General features: G+C 40.4%; 1 protein-coding gene across 1 annotated transcript in view; it reads left to right on the top strand.

The window, feature by feature from the left end:
- Positions 1-25,459, top strand: part of ZNF277 (zinc finger protein 277) — a 543,940-nt gene that overhangs the window by 425,115 nt on the left and 93,366 nt on the right. The window contains exon 6 of the mRNA XM_053716721.1: positions 4,324-4,434. Coding sequence (XP_053572696.1) covers positions 4,324-4,434 — 111 coding nt within the window. The remainder of the gene's footprint in view (positions 1-4,323; positions 4,435-25,459) is intronic.

Here is a 25,459-nt window from a genome sequence, read left to right as displayed (position 1 = left end):
TAAGAAAAACAGGAATGTATCGGATAAAAATAAATTAGGTTTTCTTTTTATGGTGGTGGGAGTCCACAATTCCTTACTTGTGGGAACTAATACCCATGGTTTAGAGTCAACAAACTAAAATGGGTTGGAAAATAAAGAAAGGCAGACACCTATTTATCAGAAGCTACAGCCTGAAGGACCTTCCTTCCAAAGATGCTTCTGCCAATGCAAAGCTATCAAATTGATCACAGTTTGTATAATTTATGTGAAGACGGCCAAATAAATTTGATCTGCTGAAGCCTCATTCTTAAAGGCCTATGATTTAGAAACAGAATGAGTTGAATGAGCCAATTTATAACCAATTATATGAAATATTATAGGACCTGCAAAAGTACTATGCAGTAGGGTTATTTATAATGATGTAGCTCAAAGCGACAGGATCACTTATAATTTTAAGCAATAGGATTGCTCTAAACCGACTGAGTATAGCTGGTTCTGCAAGTGCCCTGCAATAAACAATACCATATAGTGTATGTAACATTGACAAATAAAAGACAATCATCTGCCAGCTGTTAACCTTGAATGATAAAATATTAGAATTTCTGGTCTTGAATTTGCGAACACACAGAAGAATAACTTCCTAATTGTATGTTCTGTCATAGATTTTTAGCAATTATCTTTGCACATGTAAATCAGATAGAATAACTTGATTTCTATAGAGCAATAAAAATATTATCATTATTACTTAAGAACTTATAGACAGAATATATCTATTTACATCCAGACAGGAGACTATAGCAAATCTGACATTTATTAAAGGCCAAGGGGTAAATTTACCAAGCAGCGGATGCTGCTATCTACCCCTGTACTTTCTCGCTCACCGGAAATGTAAGTTAAGAAGCAGTGGTCATAAGATCGCTGCTTCTTAACTTGTCCGCCACTTCTGAGGCAGCGGACAGCAATCAGCCCGATCGGATACGATTGGGTTGATTGACACCCCCTGCTAGCAGCGAAATTGCACAAGCATTTCACTAGAAATGCTTGTGCAATGACAAATGCCGACAGCGTCTGCTGCATTTATCGATGTGCGGCGGACACTGATAAATCTACCCCCAAAACTGGGGAGGATTGGTTATTAGTGCCAGCTATTTACATCTGCACAGTAATACATTTTTATTACCCTATAGGTCCTGTCAGTAACTATAAGCAGTTATTGCTGCACACTTATGAGAGGCAGAATAGTCTGTTCTCCACGAAGTAATAGATACATTACTTATCATTACTGCACATTTATAAAAGGCAGAATAACTTGATTTTTATGAAAAAATAAGATAATATCATACTACCAAGGATAGAATATATTAATCTATATTTAGATGAGAGATTGTAGCAAACCCTGCACGTTTATTAAAGGCCAAGTTTAGCAAGGATTTGTCATAAGTGCCGGCTACTTGGGTATGCCCAGCACAAATATTGATTACCATGTATGCCCTGTAGGTGACTATAAGCAGTTATTGCTGAATATTTATGAAAGGCAGAATAACTTGTTGTCTATGGCATACTGAAGTATCAGGAGTCCTCTATAGGTAGAATTTTGTTTCCTTATACACTTCAATGGTTACAGCTACCTCTGTTCATTATTAAAGGAATAATCCGGGGCAAGATGAATGATTGGAGTCGTTTGATTCACTAAATTTAATTTTAATTTGTCTTACCCATTTTTAACCTTCATCAATAAAGATTTATTTTAAGTTTATATCCATGTTAAAGCACACCAAATATAAAGGACTTGAGTGCTTAAAGTAGTATTCTGTCCAGTATCTTTACTGGGAAATGTAGATAAAGTCTGTTCCTTGATACATCACACCATTTTGAGCTAGTGATGAGCGTATTAAGAGATAAGATCATGCATTGATATATATTTCAGAATACGAAAGAAAGAAAACTAATGGCACTACTATCTGGTATTCTTATGATGCTCTATAATAATAAAGGCAGGCAATTTACCTTACTGTAATAATAAGAGTTAGGTGCTGTGTACTGTTTTATTCTGAAAAGAGGAAATTGTTTCAATACTAGGATTGAAAAATGTACACTAATTAGCACTCACATCTGAAAGAATGTGGCTTATAGATTAGAACATGTAGTTTCAAAGGGAAGACGGTCTATGCCGTGATAATTAAAATATAACCTTTATTAGGATTTAATTAAAAATATGGTCCACAAAACAAACACAAACATTTATAAATAAAAACACAGAATGTTGAGGAGGATACTGTGTACTAAGTATGAAATGCCAAACGTAGGCAAATGCACAGAGAATTGACTCTTAGGCCAGGATGAGAGTGTTCCTGGTCAGGAGGATATTCCCTTTTTATATGCTTATAAATATAAGTATGCGTGATTCTTGAACTTAAACATTCAATTTCTCATGGTCATAGTATTCATACTTCTATTGTACTCTTAATTCTATTGGTGATCCAGTATTGTAGTCTTTAAATTACTCTTTATGTTAATAAAGCAGGTTTAGTAGCCTAAATGTAATTGTTAGATTATGGCCGTTATTTTAAAATAATATTGGCTCCGGTCACACTAGGATATAGAGCAAAGTGCCCACTTGGTTTGGCCCTTAAGGATATTTGCACAATATGCCCTTAGGCATTCGAGTTAAATACTCTTAGAAACACGTTAAAACAACCTGTGTATAAATTCACGCTTTATGGACACTTATAACTGCTATATCCAAAAAGCAACATTTGTATCAATTAGTGGAATTTATACACACCCTTGAAATTGTTACATCTATGTGTTAGACACTGTGGTCTTCTTATTTAGTTATACTACTTACTATAACTTATGTACACCATATTGATGTGCAATTTAACCCATTACTATAACTCTATTAAGAATAGAGCCACACTTGTCACTATAATTCAAGGATAATATCGGTACATGACACTAATCACATGTCCAGCAGTTAACGGTTCATAAGTACTAACATTAGTACGTATTTTTCATTAAAATATTGTGTATCTATATATCCTAACCCGAAAGGGGAACCATATTGTGCAAATATCCTTAAGGGCCAAACCAAGTGGGCACTCTGCTCTATGTCCTAGTGTGACCGGAGCCAATATTATTTTAAAATAACGGCCATAATCTAACAATTACATTTAGGCTAGTAAACCTGCTTTATTAACATAAAGAGTAATTTAAAGACTACAATACTGGATCACCAATAGAATTAAGAGTACAATAAGATGTGAAATACATACATCATCTTATCAGAAGTATGAATACTATGACCATGAGAAATTGAATGTTTAAGTTCAAGAATCACGCATACTTATATTTATAAGCACTATACTGTATACCTAACTCGCTATAATAAGGGAATATCCTCCTGACCAGGAACACTCTCATCCTGGCCTAAGAGTCAATTTTCTGTGCATTTGCCTACGTTTGGCATTTCATACTTAGTACAGAGTATCCTCCTCAACATTCTGTGTTTTTATTTATAAATGTTTGTGTTTGTTTTGTCGACCATATTTTTAATTAAATCCTAATAAAGGTTATATTTTAATTACCACGGCATAGACCGTCTTCCCTTTGAAACTACATGTTCTAATCTATAAGCCACATTCTTTCAGATGTGAGTGCTAATTAGTGTACATTTTTCAATCCTAGTATTGAAACAATTTCCTCTTTTCAGAATATATTTCAGAATACCTATCAATTTATAGTGCCATTGGTTCTCTCATAATACATCCGATACTGCCATTATGTTTTATTAATGAAGGGAACTGATTTGAGAAGAGGCCAAACTTGGAGTGCCCGGAAATTCACACAGAGTTCCAAGACATTTATGGGAGCCTCACCTCCTGAGACAACCAAACTCCCTGAGATGGCTCCCAAACCTGATAAATTGGTGTCTGTGGTAATTATCTCCCAAAACGGACGCAAAAAAAACATCCTTTGAGATACCAGAATAGGTGATGTCTACCATTATACGCACTGTCTGACTACCAAGTCCAACTGAATTAGTTTGTGACAAGTTGGTGTGCTCTGAGGACGCGGTAATCATTCTAGCGTAAATTTACTTTGTAGACATATATTTTCCAATGTGGCTGAATTGCTTATATACTGTATACTGACTTTACTCTTCTGTGATTTCCAAAGACGTCCTTTGCTCAGAACAGACATGCAGAATTCTTAAAGAGTTCGATTAACCATAGGGGAACCCCTCCAAGCCTTCAAAAAAATAATAAAAAAATCTGTAAACATGAAAATGTCACTTATGATGCTAATTTAAAAAATAAAAAACATGTACTTTTTTTGTTTCAGATCAGCCCTTTTCAATCATATGAATACAGAGCATGCTTTCAATGTTGGGCTGCCAGATAACCTTGTTTATTGTAATGAATTTTTGGACTTATTGCACAGAAAAATGGACAGGTAAAAATGTATTTCATTGCCCTATATATTTATTAATATGTGTGCGCATAGTAAAGCGGAGTTAAATGCATAACGTATTTAAAACATCATGAAACCCACATTTTTTTTCTTTCCTGATTCTGATAGCTCATACAATTTTAAACAACTTTCCAATTTTCTTCTATTATCAAAATTGCTTCTTTTTCTCGGTATCTCTTGTTAAGACCAGCAGTTCACTACTGGGAGCTAGCTGAATATATTAGGTGAGCCAATTAGAAGGAGCATTTATGTGCAGCCTCCAATCAGCAGCTAACTCTTAGTAGTGCATTGAGCATATCTAGGTATGATTTTTATTTTATTTTTTCAACAAAGGATACATAGAGAACAAAGCAAATTAGATTAATTATTATTAATAATTGTAATTTTTTTTAAATTGCATGCTCTATCTGAATTATGAAAGTTTCATTTTTACATTACAGCCCCATTACATGTATTGACATAGTTGGACAGGTGAGCTGAAATGCTTTGGCCAAAACATACTGCGCCCCCCCCCCCTTCATTTTAATAATCGATTGGGAATAAAGTGCTGATATTTACTTTCGCTTGTTTCTAAAATGTGATGTAATTTGGTCATTACAGCTGCACATTCTTTGTTATTTCTTGCTGTTGTTGTCTTTTTTTTTAAGTCCTTTTATTGTACAATATTTACATATTCTGCTATAATAAAACCTTCTCCAGAATATTTATTAGATACAAGTTAGTACATTAGAGAATAGGGAATTATGTATATAGAGCTTAGCAAATATACATCACTATAATCACTTTATGAAACGAAAGAGAAAATAGGGAGAACATCAAATACATTTTGTTACCGGGATATCAAGAACAGGAAGAGCTACACAAGTATTTTGCTTGGAGCCAAAAGTACCTGTGTTGGTGCCCACAGAAACTTCTTGGTAATATAATTTTTTCTTCTTAAATGGAAAGAGTCCACAGCTGCATTCATTACTTTTGGTAATTAAGAACCTGGCCACCAGGAGGAGGCAAATATACCCCAGCCAAAGGCTTAAATACTCCTCCCACTCCCCTCATCCCCCAGTCATTATTTGCCTTTCGTCTCAGGAGGTTGACAGAGAAGTGTCAGAATTTTTAATTTTAGTTTTTTGTCTCTTATGGAGGGTAGTACTCTTCAGCATGGGCAGGAGTTTTAAGTAGTTCCTGTCAGTCTCTTTTGGAGGGCTTGGATGAAAGTTAGAGTCCGGAGATGCAGGGAGAGTCTTTCTGCTAAACCATCTTGACTCATGTTAACAGCTCCTCAAGCAATCAGCGTTGTCGAACTTTGCTCCGCTGCCTGCTTTCTTTTCTCAAGTCCATGGCAGAGGCGATGCTACTATCCGTCACACTTGAAAGGCCGTGTTCCTTTTCCACGGCATAAATTCCGGTAAGATTGTTTAATTTTACTTTATTTCTGAATGTACTGTAATGTGAATGTTTTCCCGAGAGGCTACCACCTTGCGGGTCTAACTTAACATAAAAGTCTCAGTGAGTCTCTTTTAGTATCTTGAATTCGAGGGTTAATATCTCCTGAGGGGGGTTATTGAACAGGGGGGGGGGTTATAATCACGTTTGTTATGTGATTCAACCTGCTTATGTGTGATGTTTATGGGCTCATGGTTTGGAACATTGAGGCCTTTGGAAGTGAGGCGTGCTTTTTTGGACTGTACATTTCAGCTTGTGATCGGGCGTGGTTACGTTCCATTTTCCATTTCTGCATTACCGATCATGTGGCGAAGGAAATATTCTAGTCCGCAGGGGTCTGGTAATAGGAGGTTGTGAGTGCACCAGCCATTGTGCGTGTCAGGTGCCGTTTTTGTGTTACTACTTAAGTCCATATTTATATATCCTCTATCCAGTTATGGAGGATTCTGATGCTGAGACTGTGCTAATTTCAAATTCAGTTACGGAGGATTCTGATACTGAGACTATTTTGATTTCAGATTCTGTGTCCGATGATGAATCCGGATTGGCCTCGTTGACACATGTCAACCAGTTTTGTTCTATATGCCATATGAGAGTGCCTTGTTCCTCGGGCTCGGGGAGTCAAGAGACAGCTGAGCCATCCACCTCTGGGGGTCCTGTCTTCCGAGAGGCGAGTTCCCTAGCAATTCATACTTCTACACATGCGGGTAACCCAGTTTATGATTCCTCCATGCAGGGTGGCGTGTTCCCCCCGGAGGTTGCAGCACGTTTTCGCTTCCGCATAATGTTGGCGATTGTTCGTCTGCAGAGTCCAGACGTTTATTTGAGAATATGCTCGTGCCCTATTGTTATAGGCCTTCTGCCTTGGGGAGGGCCTCTACAGTTCCCAGTGGGTGTAACTGTTCCTGAGTGTTGTGCCTTTCATTACAGGATTGCGCGCCTTCGCGTATTGCTCAGACATGTTTTTCAGTTATTGAATGACCCTATCATTACCAGGTATGGGGATTTTCAGTCTGCTGATTCGAATGGTGCACCTCATTAGACATGTGGGTTTGAGGTAATCTCCTGATTGTCATTTGATTGAGATCTTTCCCAGTTTTTTGGAAGATAGGGCTCTGTTTGGCTGGTCCTGCGGGTAGGCCTGTGTTTTTTTGGGCGCTAACCCCCGGGTCGCCTTATATTTTATTTGTGTCCAATGGGATGTCTTTTATTTAGTTTTGTTTCCTTCGGGAACCTTCTGGGATTGATACTCTTTGTTCTTCTTCGGAAGTTGTTTGCACATGTTAGTCCTATGTTAAAATGTCTGTTTTCTTTTTTTCCCCTATGAGGGAGAATTTATGCAGCTTGCCGGTCAGGACTGGTCCTGTTGGATCCGTTCGCTCTTGCGGTTGTTCAGACACGTAAGACGGGAAGGATTCTTTCAGTCCTTATAACCATCAGTCATAGATGACCGGGTCAGGGGAGTTTTCCCGCTGCGTCACTCTGACATCTGATATCATCAGAACCTAGTGTTTTCCTCCCCCATGCGGTGGAGGGTTGGAGGGCACAGCGCCCCATTGCCGCAATTTGAGCGGTTTTGCCTTCGGTTTTAGGGCTCTGGATTGCACTTGTGGGCTTGATCCAACAGCTTGTATCAGAACAGGCTGTCTAGCATGCGGAGGGTTTTCAGTTTGAAACCAGTTGCAACTCTTGGGATCTTGCAGGTGTGCGCATCACTCATTTGAGTGATGAGACCTTTGGGTCTTCTTCCTTTGTTTCTGGGTGAGTTCGATCTTTTTTTTAGGGATCTGTATTTCCGGGTGATGGTTGATCCCTGTGGAGACTTTGCTTAGCTTGGGGTTTCCCGAAGCTGGGAAGTCTTAGCACCTTTCTTTTCCCTGTGTCCTCTGCTGGTGTGGAGGTGATGGGGAGACTAGCCCTGCTAGAATGGTTTTTTGATTTTGAGGTATCCCTTATGTTGTTCTGAGGCCTTGAGATGTCTCTTAAAGGGATACTAACCCCACATTTTTTCTTTCATGATTCAGATAGAGCATGCAATTTTAAGCAACTTTCTAATTTACTCGTATTATCAATTTATCTTTGTTCTCATGTTATCTTGATTTGAAAAAGCAGTAATAAAAGGTTAGAAGCCCTCCCATTTTTAGTTCAGCATCTTGGTAGAGCTTGCTGATTGGTTTGCTACATTTAGCCACAAATCAGCAAGTGCTACCCAGGTTCTGAACAAAAAATGGTCCAGCTCTAAAACTTACAGTACTGTTTTTTCAAATCAAGATAGCATGAGAACAAAGAAAAATTGATAATAGGAGTAAATTAGAAAGGTGCTTAAAATCTCATGCTCTATCTGAATCATGAAAGAAAAAAATTGGGTTTAGTATCCCTTTAATGAGACTTCTAGCCTTGCTCCTTGGAGCGTTGGATTTTAGGTAGGGGTGGAACCTTCCTTTGGTCGGGTTTTCAAGTTCTTCTCGCTATCCGGATTCTCTAGATATGCATTCATATCCCTTGTGTCTGGCTTTTTGGCCAGTTGGGGTGTTTAGTTCTAGGGCCCGGACCTGTTTTTCTTCCTGAGACTTCAGGTTGCTGAGGCTTCGCTTGGCTTTGTTCCTGACCCAGTCTTGGGTTGTTTTGGAATCTTGGATCTCAGAGCTGGTCGGGGTGTTCCACGGTAGTGGGAACTTGGTCTATCTGACCTGGTCATGGTGGCCAGGTTTTCGGAGTATTTATTAATCTTTGCAACAGAGCAGCCCAGGTGCTCTAGGGTTAGCTTTGTGACTTGCGCCTTAAGAGTTGTTGGTTTATACCCAGCTGCTGTCCAACTTCTGGTGCGCCTTCGGTAGCATTCCCTTGGTCAGCGTGCCAGTGTAAGCTGGGGATTCCCTGCTCTGCAGGAGAATGGGTTGGCTGTGTGTCTGCTTGGCAAGCTACTTGGGTGGGTCCTTTTCTAGGTCATTCGTGTTGGGGATTTCTCTTCCCATTAGCTGATGGCTTCGGGCCTTGATGACAGTTGTTGCCCTTTCGGCCTTTTCCCTTTTCTTTAGGGGGTATTCTCCTCCCTAGGGAGATGGAGTCCTTTCTTGGGGCTTCTCCTGGTTGGTAGGTGGAAAGGGATGGGTTTCCCTTGGGGTCTTGCTGGCTCCAAGTCAGACTTGTTGGACCTTTCTTTTTGTTAGATCCTTAGGTCTATGGTCCTGTCGTCTGTTTTCGGAGTCGGGTTGTACCTGTACTCTGTGGGGATGGCTGTGCTATCCTTAAGCTCGTTCCTGTACCTGTTTCAGGATTCTTCTGTTCCCCGGTCAGGGATACCTGTGGCTGGGTTGGTTCAGCTTAGTGGGGGTCTGCAGGTCAGGATGGTTGAGTGGTCTGAGGCGCTGCGTTCAGGGCGCAGTCTCCTCTGGATGAGTGGGCTTTGTTGAGTCTATCCTGTTAGCTAAGTCTGCTAGGATATGGTTTTCCTTTCAACTTGCTCCATTGCTTTTAAAAAGGGGGATTTCCTCTTCCTTCGGGCTCTGAAGGTATACTCTCCTTCTCGGGGGGCCTCGATTGAGGTTTTGTGTTTCTCTTTTTAAAGACCTGTGTGTGGGTGCCCTCTGTCTGGGGGTACCTTTTGCAGTCTTCTCTTGCTTGACTGCTTCTTTTTCCCCACAAGTACCCTCTGTGTCGTCCTGTTATGGACTCTGTGTTCTTCAACTTGGGGTTTTCGACTGGGTCTCTTACACATTTTTTTGTGGTTGCATACTTTGGTATTCTATGTTGCGATGCTGGGAGGACTTTGCCTTTTTGGTTGCATTCAGTACTTGCAGGATGTTGGAAAGAAGTTTTTTCTGTCTCTGTGCCCGGTTTTATCCCAGGTTTCGCTGGTATAGGCGTGGCCTCCTTTCCCTGTTTGGGCGCCCCTTTGGGTCTTTGTGAGTTGGGCTCACTATTGGAGGTGTTCTTTTTTGGAGGGGATCTTTCGGTTTCCTCGGTTCTCCTTTGCCTTTTCCCCTTAGGGGTTTTGGCTGATGTTCCCTTCATTATTGGGGGGTGAGTGGTTGGGGACCGTCTGTTGGGCGACGGTGTCTCCTGGAGGACTGTTGGCTCAGTTGAGTCCATTTTGCGGTCTCTAGCTTGTCTTCTGGACTAGCTGCGAGTCAGTGTCCTTGGGGCTTTTCCTTTAAAAAAAAATTCTCGTCTTGAGACGAAGCAGGGTTTTTTATTGGGTAGAGGTTCAGGCTTGGTGCCCTCAGTATGGGCCGCATTTTGTACCCTCCCGTCTTGGCGTTCTGTGTCCTCTATAGCTTGGGTATTGTTTTCGCAAAAGTAATGAATGCAGCTGTGGACTCTTTCTATTTAAGAAGAAAGACATAAATTATGCTCCCCACTCGTAATTTTATGTGGGGCGTCCTTTTATTCTTCTGGCACCTTTCACACTGATATTTCTTCTACTGTTCCTTGTTCCTTGGGAAAGAATGACTGGGGGATGAGGGGAGTGGGAGGGGTATTTAAGCCTTTGGCTGGGGTGTCTTTGCCTCCTCCTGGTGGCCAGGTTCTTAATTCCCAAAAGTAATGAATGCAGGTGTGGACTCTTTCCATCAGAAGAAAAGAAAATTATCAGGTAAGCATAATTTGTTATTTTCTGTTTTTGATCTCATTTGTCTTTGCCATTGAAAAAAATAATCAGTTTTCTTTGTTAGAGCAGGGAGTATTTTCCCCTGTAAACAGTCCTCAACTCTCCTATTAAACAAAATTTGAGTAGTTATTTCTGTAGCTGTGGGGCCATTAAATACAGAACAATTGCAAAATCAACAAATGTATAACAAGAAGATAATATAATAACACTATTTTTGATTTTCAACTGAGCAGTAGGTTTTTTTTCTGACAAATTTCATATTTTCATTTCCCTGCCTCCCTGTATTGTGAGAGCTATGAGCCAATCACAGACTTTTATATGGATATAACAGTGTGCACAGTGATAATGCAAGTACTTTGGAACCTTTTTTTGTAATTGCATGCTCTAATTGGATAATGAAAGTTTAATTTGAGCTTTTATGTGTTTTAAGAGTAGACAGCATTTTATTGTTAAAGTGTAATTATTATTTTTTTGTGAGAGTGGTCTTTGCATTAAAGTATCCTTTAAATTGGACTTTATCTATATTTATTTTTTTCTTCATAAATGGAAAGAGTCCACAGCTGCATTCATTACTTTTGGGAATTCAGAACCTGGCCACCAAGAGGAGGCAAAGACACCCCAGCCAAAGGCTTAAATACTCCTCCCACTCCCCTCATCCCCCTGTCATTCTTTGCCTTTCGTCCCAGGAGGTTGGCTGAGAAGTGTCAGATGTTTTAGATAGTCTCTTATTGAGGGTAGTACTCTTCGGCATGGGACTGGAGTTTTAAGTAGTCCTGTCAGCCTCTCAGTCAGAGCATGGGTGAAAGTTAGAGTCTGGAGATGCAGGGAGAGTCTTTCTGCGAAACCATCCCTACTCATATTAACAGCTCCACAAGCAATCAGCATTGACGAGTTTCGCTGCCTGCTTTTTTCTCTCAAGTACATGGCAGGAGCGACGCTACTATCTGTCACACTTGAAGGGCCGTGTTCCTGTTCCACGGCGTAGATTCCGGTAAGATTGTTTCATTTTACTTTCATCGTGGATGTATTGTAATTACAACTGTTTATCCGAGAGGGGCTACAACCTTTTGGGGATAACTTTAACATAGGGTCTCAATGAGGCTCCTTTTTTGTATCTAGGAAGCAAGGGTTAATATCTCCTGAGGGGGGTTATTGAACAGGGGGTTTTATAATCATGTTTGTTATGTGATTCTGTCTGCTACTGTGGGCTCCATTTATCATTGTTTGGAGAAATCCGACTTTCAGTTCTCCAAAAAGTTCTCCGCAGCTCGCCCTCTGTGAGGCGCACTTGTGCGCCAATATTTATCAAAAAACTGGTCGTATTATACCACTTTTTTCCAAAGTCGAGATGCGGCGTGTTAATGATAAATCTCGACTATATTTACCATTCCATCATCGTAAAAAAGCGCATATTTTTGGTATTTTCCTTTTTTATTACTGGATATAGCCATTCTTTTTATTAATGTTATATAATTGTTGTAATTTAATGTTATATAAACATTTATATTTGTAATATGAATTGAACAAATTTCTATATTATTATTCTTTTTGTGTTTTTTTTTACAAACCACAACCTTTTACTACTATTCCACGTTATTTTTAACAGATGGCTTACATATTACAAAGTCATTTTTTTTGGTTTATCTACTTAACACACCGCATCTCCTTATCAGACAATGCCTGTAGTCCACACCGGGGTAAAAAAACTCTAGGCACTCTTTGGCGTCTCCGTATGGGCATATTACCATCAGCAAGACGATTTTCACGGGCCCTTGCCAAAGAAATAGCAGACAACAGCAGAAAATATTCCATCTTCTCTCTCACAAAAAATGAAGTAAATGAAATGTTCTCCTCAGTGGATATGGAGAACTTTGGAGGGCGTAATTGTAGGAGAATATTAGGTTCTCCCATGGCGCAAAATAGTGATAAATATGAAATTTGGCAATCTGTTAGTCGATTTGATGAAAATACGACCGAAAAAGCGCTGTTTTAAGCTTCAATCGGCACACATGTGCGCCTTGGCGAGATAGAATAGAGTGGTCGGATTTTTCGGTCGAAAATCAGTTTTTTTTGGTCGTATTTTGTTTTAATACATAGGAGAGAATTTACGCCGGCGTATTTATAGGCGTAAATGTAGGAGAATTGCAATGATAAATGGAGCCCTGTGTAGTGCTTTTGCATGGACTGCACGGTTTACCTTGTGACTCCATTTCCGCATTCCTGGCCGTGTGGGCCTACGGAGATATCCTGGTCTGCTGGTGTCTGGTTCTCTGGAGATGGTGAGTGCCCCAGCCATTGGGGGTGTAAGGTGCCGTTTAGATTTTTCTTATTGGTCCATTTTTTATTCAGTGTCCCAGTTATGGAAGATTCTGATTTTTTTGGAGACGGATGTCTCTAATTCAGACTCTACTTCTTGTGAAGAATATGAATTGGCCCGGGTGATATATGCCCATCAGTTATGTTCCGAATGCCGTTTTAGAGTGCTCTGTTCCTCGGGATCGGGAATCAAGTGCCCACTGAGCCATCCTCCTCTGGGGATTCTATATTCCACGAGTCGAGTTTCCTACCACCAACTCTTACTACGCATGCAGGTAACCCAAACGCTACTTATCCTTCTATGGAGTGTGGCCTGTTCCCACCGGAGGTTACGACACGGTTCCGCATGGCCATATCTTTGGCGCTGGCGCATCTGCACCTCACCTCCCGGGAGTGTGCTTACGATATTATCCGTATTCCGTTAACCGTGGCTCATCAGGCGTGGGTCCAGTTCAGCCCTCCAGGGTAGCGACTACCCCTGAGGCCTCAGGGGGTCAACCTTCGGGGCTGGTGTTTTCTTTTGTCCCGGCGGAGGTATGTTGCTCCTTTCGTTATAGACTGGCGCGCCTTCGTGTTCTACTAAGGCATGTTTTTGGTGCTGCTGGATCCCACTCTTAATGGGTCTGGGGATTCTCAGTCTCAATCTTCGACTGGCTTGCATGCATAGACATAAGGGGATGAAATAATCGTCTTATAATCTTTGTTATTTGTGTATCCTGTTCCAGTTCTGAGCTTGGAAGTCTCGGACCCCTGTTGGGCTGGTCCTGCGGGTCTGTTCTTTCTTCCTTGGCGATAACCTACGGGTTGCCTTATCTTTTATCTTCATCCGGTGAAGATGATTTTTATTTGGTCTATAGCTCAGGTTGTGGTGTGATGTTTCCTTCGGGAACTTTCTTCTCAGGAATTGATACTGGCGATTTTGTGGTCGCACTGTTTACAAAAATCTGCCTGACCTTTATCCCTCCACTTCGGGGGACACTCTATGTGGCCTTGACAGTGCTGGGGCACTTGGTTTCAGGCTGGTCCTGACTAGGTACTAATCCTTATGTCTTTGAGGCCTAGTTCAGACACGTGGCGCATTTTTATATACGGTTAGTCCGGTGAGGATGCCTAGTGATCACGATATGATTTGTGTTGTTTTCTTGTTTTATTTTACAAGCTTCAACTAGCATCCTGAGAGGACTTAAGGGTCCGTGGTTGCTTAGGTGCATGGGGGATTAGTTCAGTCCTCATTCGCCTTACAATATAGTGGGCCGGGACTCAGTTGAGATCCGCGGCGATATGCTCAGTTGTTTCTGATTTTTCCGGAAACTAGAGTGTTCCTTGCCGTTGTGGGTTGGTGGCTTGGAGGATTTAGGTCCTTCATATCACCGTTCTTAGGGTTTTCCCTTTCATGGTCTCTTTGGAAGTGTCCTTTTAGGACTTGTTCCTTTTAGAGGTTCTCTTCCTTTGGGTCGAGACTTTCTGGACTTCGTCCGGTTTTTCTGGCAGCTTTGGCCGCTTCATTAGGAAGTGAAGGCCATGAGGCTCTGTCTTCCTTCGGGAGTTAGTCGTCTCCATATCAGGGGCGATAGGAGGTGTTGTCTTTTTATCCAAGCTTTTTGCTTAGGGGATGTTTTCCTGCCTGGGTTTCATGATGCTTTGCATTCTTCTCCCTTGGATGTGGTCCTCTGGAATGTTAATCTGAAAGGATTATGGAGACTAGCCTTTCTTCTACTCTTTTTCGGGTGACTGTTCTCATTCTCATTTCCCTTAGTGTTGCCCTTGGGGCCTTTGGGCTCTAGAGAAGTTGCGTGACTTTGTCGCGGCCTAGCACCTTGTTGGGGGAGTGTTGACCTCCGGCTAAGGGTGTTCTCTTCCCTTTGGGCTGGGAATTACGAGTGAGTCCTGTACCCGTTCTCTGGATTTCCCGGTTCTCATCCCCTGTGAGGTCTGATTGCTTCAGACGGGGTATCTTGGGTTCCGGGTCCAGGGTTCTTTTCTTGGATGCCTTGGAGAATTATGATCCTGTGAACTGGTTCGGGAAGACCCAGTTTTTTCAGGGACCCTATGTTGCAACATAGGGACTAGCTCATTGGGCTTGCAAGCAGGAGGCCATAGTTCACATCTACCTTTGGGTACTGGTTATCAGCTTTAAGGCCTGACTTGTCCTTCGGACGGAGTGTGCTCCTCTTCATGGGGAGTTTTTTCTCTGTTGGGTCAATGGTGGTGTCTGGATGATTTTTTCATTCGGTCTGTGTTTCGATCATACTATGGCTTCATGTCTTGTGGACATGTACGCTGCTCTTATCTGTGCCCTTCCCTTTTGAGGGTATAGTTTGTCTTCCTTATGAGCTGGGGTTCCTCACTCTGGAGGGTCTTTGTCCTGCCCTGTGTGTAGGAGGTTGGATCAGGTGGCTTATCTCTGTAAGGGGCAGCATCTGCAGCTCTGTGGGCTCTGTTCCACCTGTTGGAATTTGATCTCTCTACGTAGAGACTGTCTAAGAGAGCTGTGACAGGTCTTCCTACGGATCTATTGCACTTTTCTCTGTTCTAGGTCCCAGGGGGTTCTCCTTGGGAGTGCCTTATTTTGGAGGAGCGGATTGGGTTGGCACCCAAGCTCTGTTGACCATTCCCTGCGGGCTTGTGGTTTTGGTCTTTCTGTTCACCCTTTCTATCAGACATGTCTGTCGCTTGGGCTGGTCCGGTGTTGGAGCAGGATCTGAGATCTGTTGCTCTGCTAAATTCATCCTCAGAGCATTCGAGGTATAGTAAGCCTCTTGAGGTTTCTCCTTTCTCCATGTTCAGGATTTGTGGGAAGGACTGGCGGCTCTTAGATAGCCTGCGACTTTATCCACTGGTTAGTGGATACTTAGTAATCTGAAGGATCCTATCTTCAGCTGCTTTCTGCTTGCCCTGCAAGTATTTAAGTTTCAGAGTCATTTTTTAGATGACTGCAGCGTGCAGTGTTTTTGCTTCAGGTGTTGTTCGTCAGACCTATCTGAGCTTGCTTCACGAGGTTTCATTTCAGAATATTTCGGTATTCTGAGCTACCTTTTTGCGACTTGGGGACCTTCGTCTTCAGTTGCTTTTTAGAGTGCGGTGGCACTGTGTTTGGAGAAGATCCTTCCTTTTTTAGTCTCCCAACCGGGTTTCTGTTTTTCTGGGGTCTGGGCGTTGCCTACCCTTGTTTCTATGAGACTGGTGGGTCTCTGTTGGTCTGGAGTTCCTTATGCTTGCTGGACAGCTAGCTCAGCATACTAATGCACTGTGGCTACTCTGCACTGTAGCAAACCAAGGGTTGCAAGTCGATCCCCGGCGATGTCTACTCAGCCTTCCTCCTTTCGAGGTTGATATGATGAGCAGCGCCTTGAGTCCCTTAAGGGGGATTAGCCGCGCTTTACAAGTACATTCATGTTTTCTCTGTGTCTTTCCTTCTCTGTGAAAGATTATGGTAGCTTGTTCCCTTTCTTTAGTAAGGGGCGTGTTGTTTGGAGACTCGACTGTCAGTTGAGTCTATTTCCTCTGTCTCTAGCAGGGCTTGTGGACTATCTGCGGGTCAGGGTCCTTGGGTCTTTTCATCTTTTTCAAAGTTGTTCTCGGTTTCAGACGAAGCGGGATTTTGTTGGATAGAGGTTTTCAGGCCTGGTGCCCTCAGAATGGGCCGCCTTTTGTACCCTCCCAGTTTTGCCATCAGTGTCCACTATAGCTTGGGTATTGTTTTCCCAAAAGTAATGAATGCAGCTAAGGACTCTTTAATTTATCAAGAAAAACATAAATTATGCTTACCTGATCATTTTCTTTTCTTCAGATGGAAAGAGTCCACAGCTCCCCGCCCGTGTTTTTCTGCGGGGCGGCCGTAATTTTTGTTCTTCTGGCACCTTTCACCCTGATATTTCTTATTCTGTTCCTTGGCAGAATGACTGGGGGATGAGGGGAGTGGGAAGAGTATTTAAGCCTTTGGCTGGGGTGTCTTTGCCTCCTCCTGGTGGCCAGGTTCTGAATTCCCAAAAGTAATGAATGCAGTTGTGGACTCCTTCCATCTGAAGAAAAGAAATTTGTTAGGTAAGCATAATTTATGATTTTTAAAAAAATTTCAGCTACCTCACATTTAAATCAAAGGGACCTTAAACTTGAGTAATTTCTAGCTTGCGTATGAAAGGGAAGAATTTCAAAATGTAGATATTTTTTTTGTCTGAAAAAAATTAAGGAAAAACTTTTTACAATTTTTTTTTTGGTTAAAATATTTTTATTGAGATTCATTAAGGTTATACAAAACATGTATGTCAATATAAGTTATACAAGCAAGGATTCAACCAGTAAAATGATTGTTATGAATCCAACTATCTCAGAACATGAACACAAGACAACTGCAAACTAAGGCCTAGATTTAAAGTTTGGCGGTAGCCGTGAAAACCAGCGTTAGAGGCTCCTAACGCTGGTTTTAGGCAACCGCCGGTATTTGGAGTCAGTCAGGAAAGGGTCTAACGCTCACTTTTCAGCCGCGACTTTTCCATACCGCAGATCCCCTTACGTCATTTGCGTATCCTATCTTTTCAATGGGATCTTTCTAACTCCGGTATTTAGAGTCGTGTCTGAAGTGAGCATTAAAAATCTAACGACAAAACTCCAGCCGCAGAAAAAGTCAGTAGTTAAGAGCTTTCTGGGCTAACGCCGGTTTATAAAGCTCTTAACTACTGTGCTCTAAAGTACACTAACACCCATAAACTACCTATGTACCCCTAAACCGAGGTCCCCCCACATCGCCGCCACTCGATTAAATTGTTTTAACCCCTAATCTGCCGACCGCCACCTACGTTATCCTTATGTACCCCTAATCTGCTGCCCCTAACACCGCCGACCCCTGTATTATATTTATTAACCCCTAACCTGCCCCCCACAACGTCGCTGCCAGCTACCTACAATAATTAACCCCTAATCTGCCGACCGCAAAGCACAGCTACTTACGTTATCCTTATGTACCCCTAATCTGCTGCCCCTAACACCGCCAACCCCTATATTATATTTATTAACCCCAAATCTGCCCCCCACAACGTCGCCTCCACCTGCCTACACTTATTAACCCCTAATCTGCCGAGCGGACCGCACCGCTATTATAATAAAGTTATTAACCCCTAATCCGCCTCACTAACCCTATAATAAATAGTATTAACCCCTAATCTGCCCTCCCTAACATCGCCGACACCTAACTTCAAACATTAACCCCTAATCTGCCGACTGGAGCTCACCGCTATTCTAATAAATGTATTAACCCCTAAAGCTAAGTCTAACCCTAACACTAACACCCCCCTAAGTTAAATATAATTTAAATCTAGCGAAATTAATTAACTCTTATTAAATAAATTAATCCTATTTAAAGCTAAATACTTACCTGTAAAATAAATCCTAATATAGCTACAATATAAATTATATTTATATTATAGCTATTTTAGGATTTATATTTATTTTACAGGTAACTTTGTATTTATTTTAACCAGGTACAATAGCTATTAAATAGTTAAGAACTATTTAATAGCTAAAATAGTTAAAATAATTACAAAATTACCTGTAAAATAAATCCTAACCTAAGTTACAATTAAACCTAACACTACACTATCAATAAATAAATTAAATAAACTACCTACAATTATCTACAATTAAACCTAACACTACACTATCAATAAATTAATTAAATACAATATCTACAAATAACTACAATGAAATAATCTAACTAAACTACAAAAAAATAAAAAAAGAACTGTTAGAAAAAATAAAAAAATATTTACAAACATCAGAAAAATATTACAACAATTTTAAACTAATTACACCTACTCTAAGCCCCCTAATAAAATAACAAAGCCCCCCAAAATAAAAAAAATGCCCTACCCTATTCTAAATTACTAAAGTTCAAAGCTCTTTTACCTTACCAGCCCTGAACAGGGCCCTTTGCGGGGCATGCCCCAAAGAATTCAGCTCTTTTGCCTTTAAAAAAAACACATACAATACCCCCCCCAACATTACAACCCACCACCCACATACCCCTAATCTAACCCAAAAACCCCTTAAATAAACCTAACACTAAGCCCCTGAAGATCTTCCTACCTTATCTTCACCATACCAGGTTCACCGATCGATCCAGAAGAGCTCCTCCGATGTCTTGATCCAAGCCCAAGCGGGGGGCTGAAGATGTCCATGATCCGGCTGAAGTCTTCATCCAAGCGGGAGCTGAAGAGGTCCATGATCCGGCTGAAGTCTTCTATCAACGGCATCTTCAATCTTCTTTCTTCCGGATCCATCTTGCAGACCTCCGACGCGGAACATCCTGCTGGCCCGACGGACTACCGACGAATGAAGGCTCCTTTAAGGGACGTCATCCAAGATGGCGTCCCTCGAATTCCGATTGGCTGATAGGATTCTATCAGCCAATCGGAATTAAGGTAGGAATATTCTGATTGGCTGATGGAATCAGCCAATCAGAATCAAGTTCAATCCGATTGGCCGATCCGATCAGCCAATCAGATTGAGCTCGCATTCTATTGGCTGATCGGAACAGCCAATAGAATGCGAGCTCAATCTGATTGGCTGATCGGATCAGCCAATCGGATTGAACTTGATTCTGATTGGCTGATTCCATCAGCCAATCAGAATATTCCTACCTTAATTCCGATTGGCTGATAGAATCCTATCAGCCAATCGGAATTCGAGGGACGCCATCTTGGATGATGTCCCTTAAAGGAGCCTTCATTCGTCGGTAGTCCGTCGGGCCAGCAGGATGTTCTGCGTCAGAAGTCTGCAAGATGGATCCGGAAGAAAGAAGATTGAAGATGCCGTTGATAGAAGACTTCAGCCGGATCATGGACCTCTTCAGCTCCCGCTTGGATGAAGACTTCAGCCGGATCATGGACATCTTCAGCCCCCCGTTTGGGCTTGGATCAAGACATCGGAGGAGCTCTTCTGGATCGATCGGTGAACCTGGTATGGTGAAGATAAGGTAGGAAGATCTTCAGGGGCTTAGTGTTAGGTTTATTTAAGGGGGTTTGGGTTAGATTAGGGGTATGTGGGTGGTTGGTTGTAATGTTGGGGGGGGTATTGTATGTGTTTTTTTTACAGGCAAAAGAGCTGAATTCTTTGGGGCATGCCCCGCAAAGGGCCCTGTTCAGGGCTGGTAAGGTAAAAGAGCTTTGAACTTTAGTAATTTAGAATAGGGTAGGGCATTTTTTTATTTTGGGGGGCTTTGTTATTTTATTAGGGGGCTTAGAGTAGGTGTAATTAGTTTAAAATTGTTGTTTTTCTGATGTTTGTAAATATTTTTTTATTTTTTGTAACTTAGTTATTTTTTATTTTTTGTAACTTAGTTCTTTTTTATTTTTTGTACTTTAGTTAGTTTTTTCATTGTAGTTATTTGTAGATATTGTATTTAATTAATTAATTAATTTATTGATAGTGTAGTGTTAGGTTTAATTGTAGATAATTGTAGGTAGTTTATTTAATTTATTTATTGATAGTGTAGTGTTAGGTTTAATTGTAACTTAGCTTAGGATTTATTTGATTTATTTTACAGGTAATTTTGTAATTATTTTAACTATTTTAGCTATTAAATAGTTCTTAACTATTTAATAGCTATTGTACCTGGTTAAAATAAATACAAAGTTACCTATAAAATAAATATAAATCCTAAAATAGCTATAATATAAATATAATTTATATTGTAGCTATATTAGGATTTATTTTACAGGTAAGTATTTAGCTTTAAATAGGAATAATTTATTTAATAAGAGTTAATTAATTTCGTTAGATTTAAATTATATTTAATTTAGGGGGGTGTTAGTGTTAGGGTTAGACTTAGCTTTAGGGGTTAATACATTTATTAGAATAGCGGTGAGCTCCAGTCGGCAGATTTGGGGTTAATGTTTGAAGTTAGGTGTCGACGATGTTAGGGAGGGCAGATTAGGGGTTAATACTATTTATTATAGGGTTAGTGAGGCGGATTAGGGGTTAATAACTTTATTATAATAGAGGTGCGGTCCGCTCGGCAGATTAGGGGTTAATAAGTGTAGGCAGGTGGAGGCGACGTTGAGGGGGGCAGATTAGGGGTTAATAAATATAATATAGGGGTCGGCGGTGTTAGGGGCAGCAGATTAGGGGTACATAGGGATAATGTAAGTAGCGACGGTTTACGGAGCGGCAGATTAGGGGTTAATAATAATATGCAGGGGTCAGCAATAGCAGGGGCGGCAGAATAGGGGTTAATAAGTGTAAGGTTAGGGGTGTTTAGACTCGGGGTACATGTTAGAGTGTTAGGTGCAGGCGTAGGAAGTGTTTCCCCATAGGAAACAATGGGGCTGCGTTAGGAGCTGAACGTGGCTTTTTTGCAGGTGTTAGGTTTTTTTCAGCTCAAACAGCCCCATTGTTTTCTATGGGGGAATCGTGCACGAGCACGTTTTTGAAGCTGGCCGCGTCCGTAAGCAACTCTGGTATCGAGAGTTGCAGTGGCGTTAAATATGCCTGTACGCTCCCTTTTTGGAGCCTAACGCAGCCATTCTGTGAACTCTCAATACCAGAGGTATTTGAAAGGTGCGGCCAGAAAAAAGCCAGCGTTAGCTACGCGGGTCGTTACCGACAAAACTCTAAATCTAGGCCTTAATATGCACAATTCATACCCACCAAACTATATGCCATCTGAAAATAAACCCTTTAAGGCCACTCTTGGACATCATATTATCATAAAAGAAAATGTAACCGTATAGAAGGCAACTATAATCAGTAAGAGACCACTTTTGGATCTCAGGTTATGAATCTGTGGTTTCTTGCTATATAGAGTAGTATTCTATGGAACTATTAACATCAACGCTATATCGAAATTACCATAAGCATTTAAGAATATAGGACCACTCTTGGGTGCTTAGGACTATAGTGATATATTATCCTAGATGAGAAAGTCATACCTAAAACTTGCCAGATGATCTATAACATACCTAGGAACCTTACCTTTAGAAGAATCATGTGGGGATATTAGAGAATCAAAATTCTTAAAGGTAACCATACAACTGTTATATATCATACACATTCAAAAACATTCTACAATGACCGCATCCATCTAGACCGGTGTATATCTCCTCTTATGATATGTAACTGGGAGGAAGCAACTTTGTTATTAATTCAATTACTACTGGAAAAGTTAGTCACCTAGCTTTTGTTTTGTTTCATTGGTCTTAATGGCTTTGTAATACTTGTAGCTAGGTCTTAAACCCTTACTTCTAGGAACTATTTCAGAGATCTTAACCCCATAACCACTCAAATAATTATTATATATGACTATTAGCATCATAATTATTTCTTTCATCTCAGTGGATCTTTTACTGCAAAATCTAAAGAATGGGCTGAACCAAAAACAAAGTACCTTCTAATATAGGGCAAAAGCTGCTGTAGTGATGTTAAAGAAAAATTACTGTCCATAGCAACATATAGTGAGACCTAATCTCCCGGGCATGGGCCCTATACTCAGGGGACTGGTGAATTTATCATATTAATTGTTAAGGAACTGTATGAAATGAATAATATTGTTTTAGCTTTAGATTATGCTCTATATTTATCAAGGTTAGCATTGACTTTCTGGATGACCTAGATCCTATCCGTTAAGCATAATGGAGCATCTATAGAATGTTAACATGAGAAGACACACTTCAGTATGAACAAGTATGCTAAAGGCTATCCGTCCCTATCATGCTAAAGTTAAGTAGCTCTAACAATAAGGGTAAAAGAAATTGTGGGGCTACATTAAAAATAAGAGAGAAGAATGTATTAATTCTTAGCTGAGATTTAAGCGGAATTAAGTGTGGGTTAACAAAAACATCAAAGTTAACACAGTAGATAACATATAAGTGGTTAATATCCACTAAAGTAATTCTCCTGTTGTATCCAGCGGTTCAGTATTTCACTGTCCCTTAGTGTCAGAGACGACACAAGCATACAGCAATGCTAATAAGGAACCCAGTAGCTCAAGACTAACTTTTTAGGAAAGGATAGAATGAAAACAAAACCAACAAAAAAAAATACTATTCAGTGAGTACAGGACTCCATCTGATGAATAAAAGTACAGAAATAGAGTGTGCCTCATGCGTCAATAGTGTAATTACCTGAAACCACACTATAGCGGGTCTAGAGCTGTGAGGGTCTATCCTATTCCAACTTTCAGAGGTATCCTCAGAATCAGACATTTTAGCAAGGTTCCAGGTCGAAAATGCTTTTCTTTCATGTAATTAGCAAGAGTCCATGAGCTAGTGACGTATGGGATATACATTCCTACCAGGAGGGGCAAAGTTTCCCAAACCTCAAAATGCCTACAAATACACCCCTCACCACACCAACAAATCAGTTTTACAAACTTTGCCTCCTATGGAGGTGGTGAAGTAAGTTTGTGCTAGATTCTACGTTGATATGCGCTCCGCAGCAGGTTGGAGCCCGGTTTTCCTCTCAGCGTGCAGTGAATGTCAGAGGGATGTGAGGAGAGTATTGCCTGTTTGAATTCAATGATCTCCTTCTACGGGGTCTATTTCATAGGTTCTCTGTTATCGGTCGTAGAGATTCATCTCTTACCTCCCTTTTCAGATCGACGATATACTCTTATATATATACCATTACCTCTGCTGATTTTCGTTTCAGTACTGGTTTGGCTTTCTACAAACATGTAGATGAGTGTCCTGGGGTAAGTAAGTCTTATTTTCTGTGACACTCTAAGCTATGGTTGGGCACTTTTTTAATAAAGTTCTAAATATATGTATTCAAACATTTATTTGCCTTGACTCAGGATGTTCAACATTCCTTATTTTCAGACAGTCAGTTTAATATTTGGGATAATGCACTTGAATCAATTATTTTTCTTACCTTAAAAATTTGACTTTTTTCCCTGTGGGCTGTTAGGCTCGCGGGGGCTGAAAATGCTTCATTTTATTGCGTCATTCTTGGTGCAGACTTTTTTGGCGCAAAAAACCTTTTCTGTTTCCGGCGTCATACGTGTCGCCGGAAGTTGCGTCATTTTTGACGTTCTTTTGCGTCAAAAATGTCGGCGTTCCGGACGTGGCGTCATTTTTGGCGCCAAAAGCATTTAGGCACCAAATAATGTGGGCGTCTTATTTGGCGCTAAAAAAATATGGGCGTCGCTTTTGTCTCCACATTATTTAAGTCTCATTTTTTTCTTTGCTTCTGGTTGCTAGAAGCTTGTTCCTTGGCATTTTTTCCCATTCCTGAAACTGTCATTTAAGGAATTTGATAAATTTTGCTTTATATGTTGTTTTTTCTCTTACATATTGCAAGATGTCTCACGTTGCATCTGAGTCAGAAGATACTTCAGGAAAATCGCTGTCTGGTGCTGGAACTACCAAAGCTAAGCGTATCTGCTGTAAACTTTCGGTAGCTGTTCCTCCAGCTGTTGTTTGTATTAATTGTCATGACAAACTTGTTAATGCAGATAATATTTCCTTTAGTAATGTACCATTACCTGTTGCAGTTCCATCAACATCTAATGTTCCGAATGTTCCTTTTAACATAAGAGATTTTGTTTCTGAATCCATCAAGAAGGCTATGTCTGTTATTCCTCCTTCTAGTAAACATAAAAAATCTTTTAAAACTTCTCTTTATACAGATGAATTTTTAAATGAACATCATCATTCTGATTCTAATGACTCTTCTGGTTCAGAGGATTCTGTCTCAGAGGTTGATGCTGATAAATCTTCATATTTATTTAAAATGGAATGTATTCGTTCTTTACTTAAAGAAGTATTAATTGCTTTAGAAATTGAGGATTCTGGTCCTCTTGATACTAAATCTAAACGTTTAGATAAGGTCTTTAAATCTCCTGTGGTTATTCCAGAAGTTTTTCCTGTTCCTGGTGCTATTTCTGAAGTAATTTCCAGAGAATGGAATAATTTGGGTAATTCATTTACCCCTTCTAAACGTTTTAAGCAATTATATCCTGTGCCGTCTGACAGATTAGAATTTTGGGACAAAACCCCTAAAGTTGATGGGGCTATTTCTACCCTTGCTAAACGTACTACTATTCCTACGTCAGATGGTACTTCGTTTAAGGATCCTTTAGATAGGAAAATTGAATCCTTTCTAAGAAAAGCTTATCTGTGTTCAGGTAATCTTCTTAGACCTGCTATATCATTGGCTGATGTTGCTGCAGCTTCAACTTTTTGGTTGGAAACTTTAGCGCAACAAGTAACAGATCATGATTCTCATAATATTATTATTCTTCTTCAACATGCTAATAATTTTATCTGTGATGCCATTTTTGATATTATCAGAGTTGATGTCAGGTTTATGTCTCTAGCTATTTTAGCTAGAAGAGCTTTATGGCTTAAAACTTGGAATGCTGATATGTCTTCTAAATCGACTCTACTTTCCATTTCTTTCCAGGGTAACAAATTATTTGGTTCTCAGTTGGATTCTATTATCTCAACTGTTACTGGTGGGAAAGGAACTTTTTTACCACAGGATAAAAAATCTAAGGGTAAAAACAGGGCTAATAATCGTTTTCGTTCCTTTCATTTCAACAAAGAACAAAAACCTTATCCTTCATCCTCAGGAGCAGTTTCAGTTTGGAAACCATCTCCAGTCTGGAATAAATCCAAGCCTTCTAGAAAAGCAAAGCCAGCTTCTAAG

This window comes from Bombina bombina, chromosome 6, assembly GCF_027579735.1.
Source record: "Bombina bombina isolate aBomBom1 chromosome 6, aBomBom1.pri, whole genome shotgun sequence".
Classification (NCBI taxonomy): domain Eukaryota; kingdom Metazoa; phylum Chordata; class Amphibia; order Anura; family Bombinatoridae; genus Bombina; species Bombina bombina.
The sequence above is the reverse complement of the archived record's forward strand: the minus strand, read 5'-3'. Positions and strand labels throughout refer to the sequence as shown.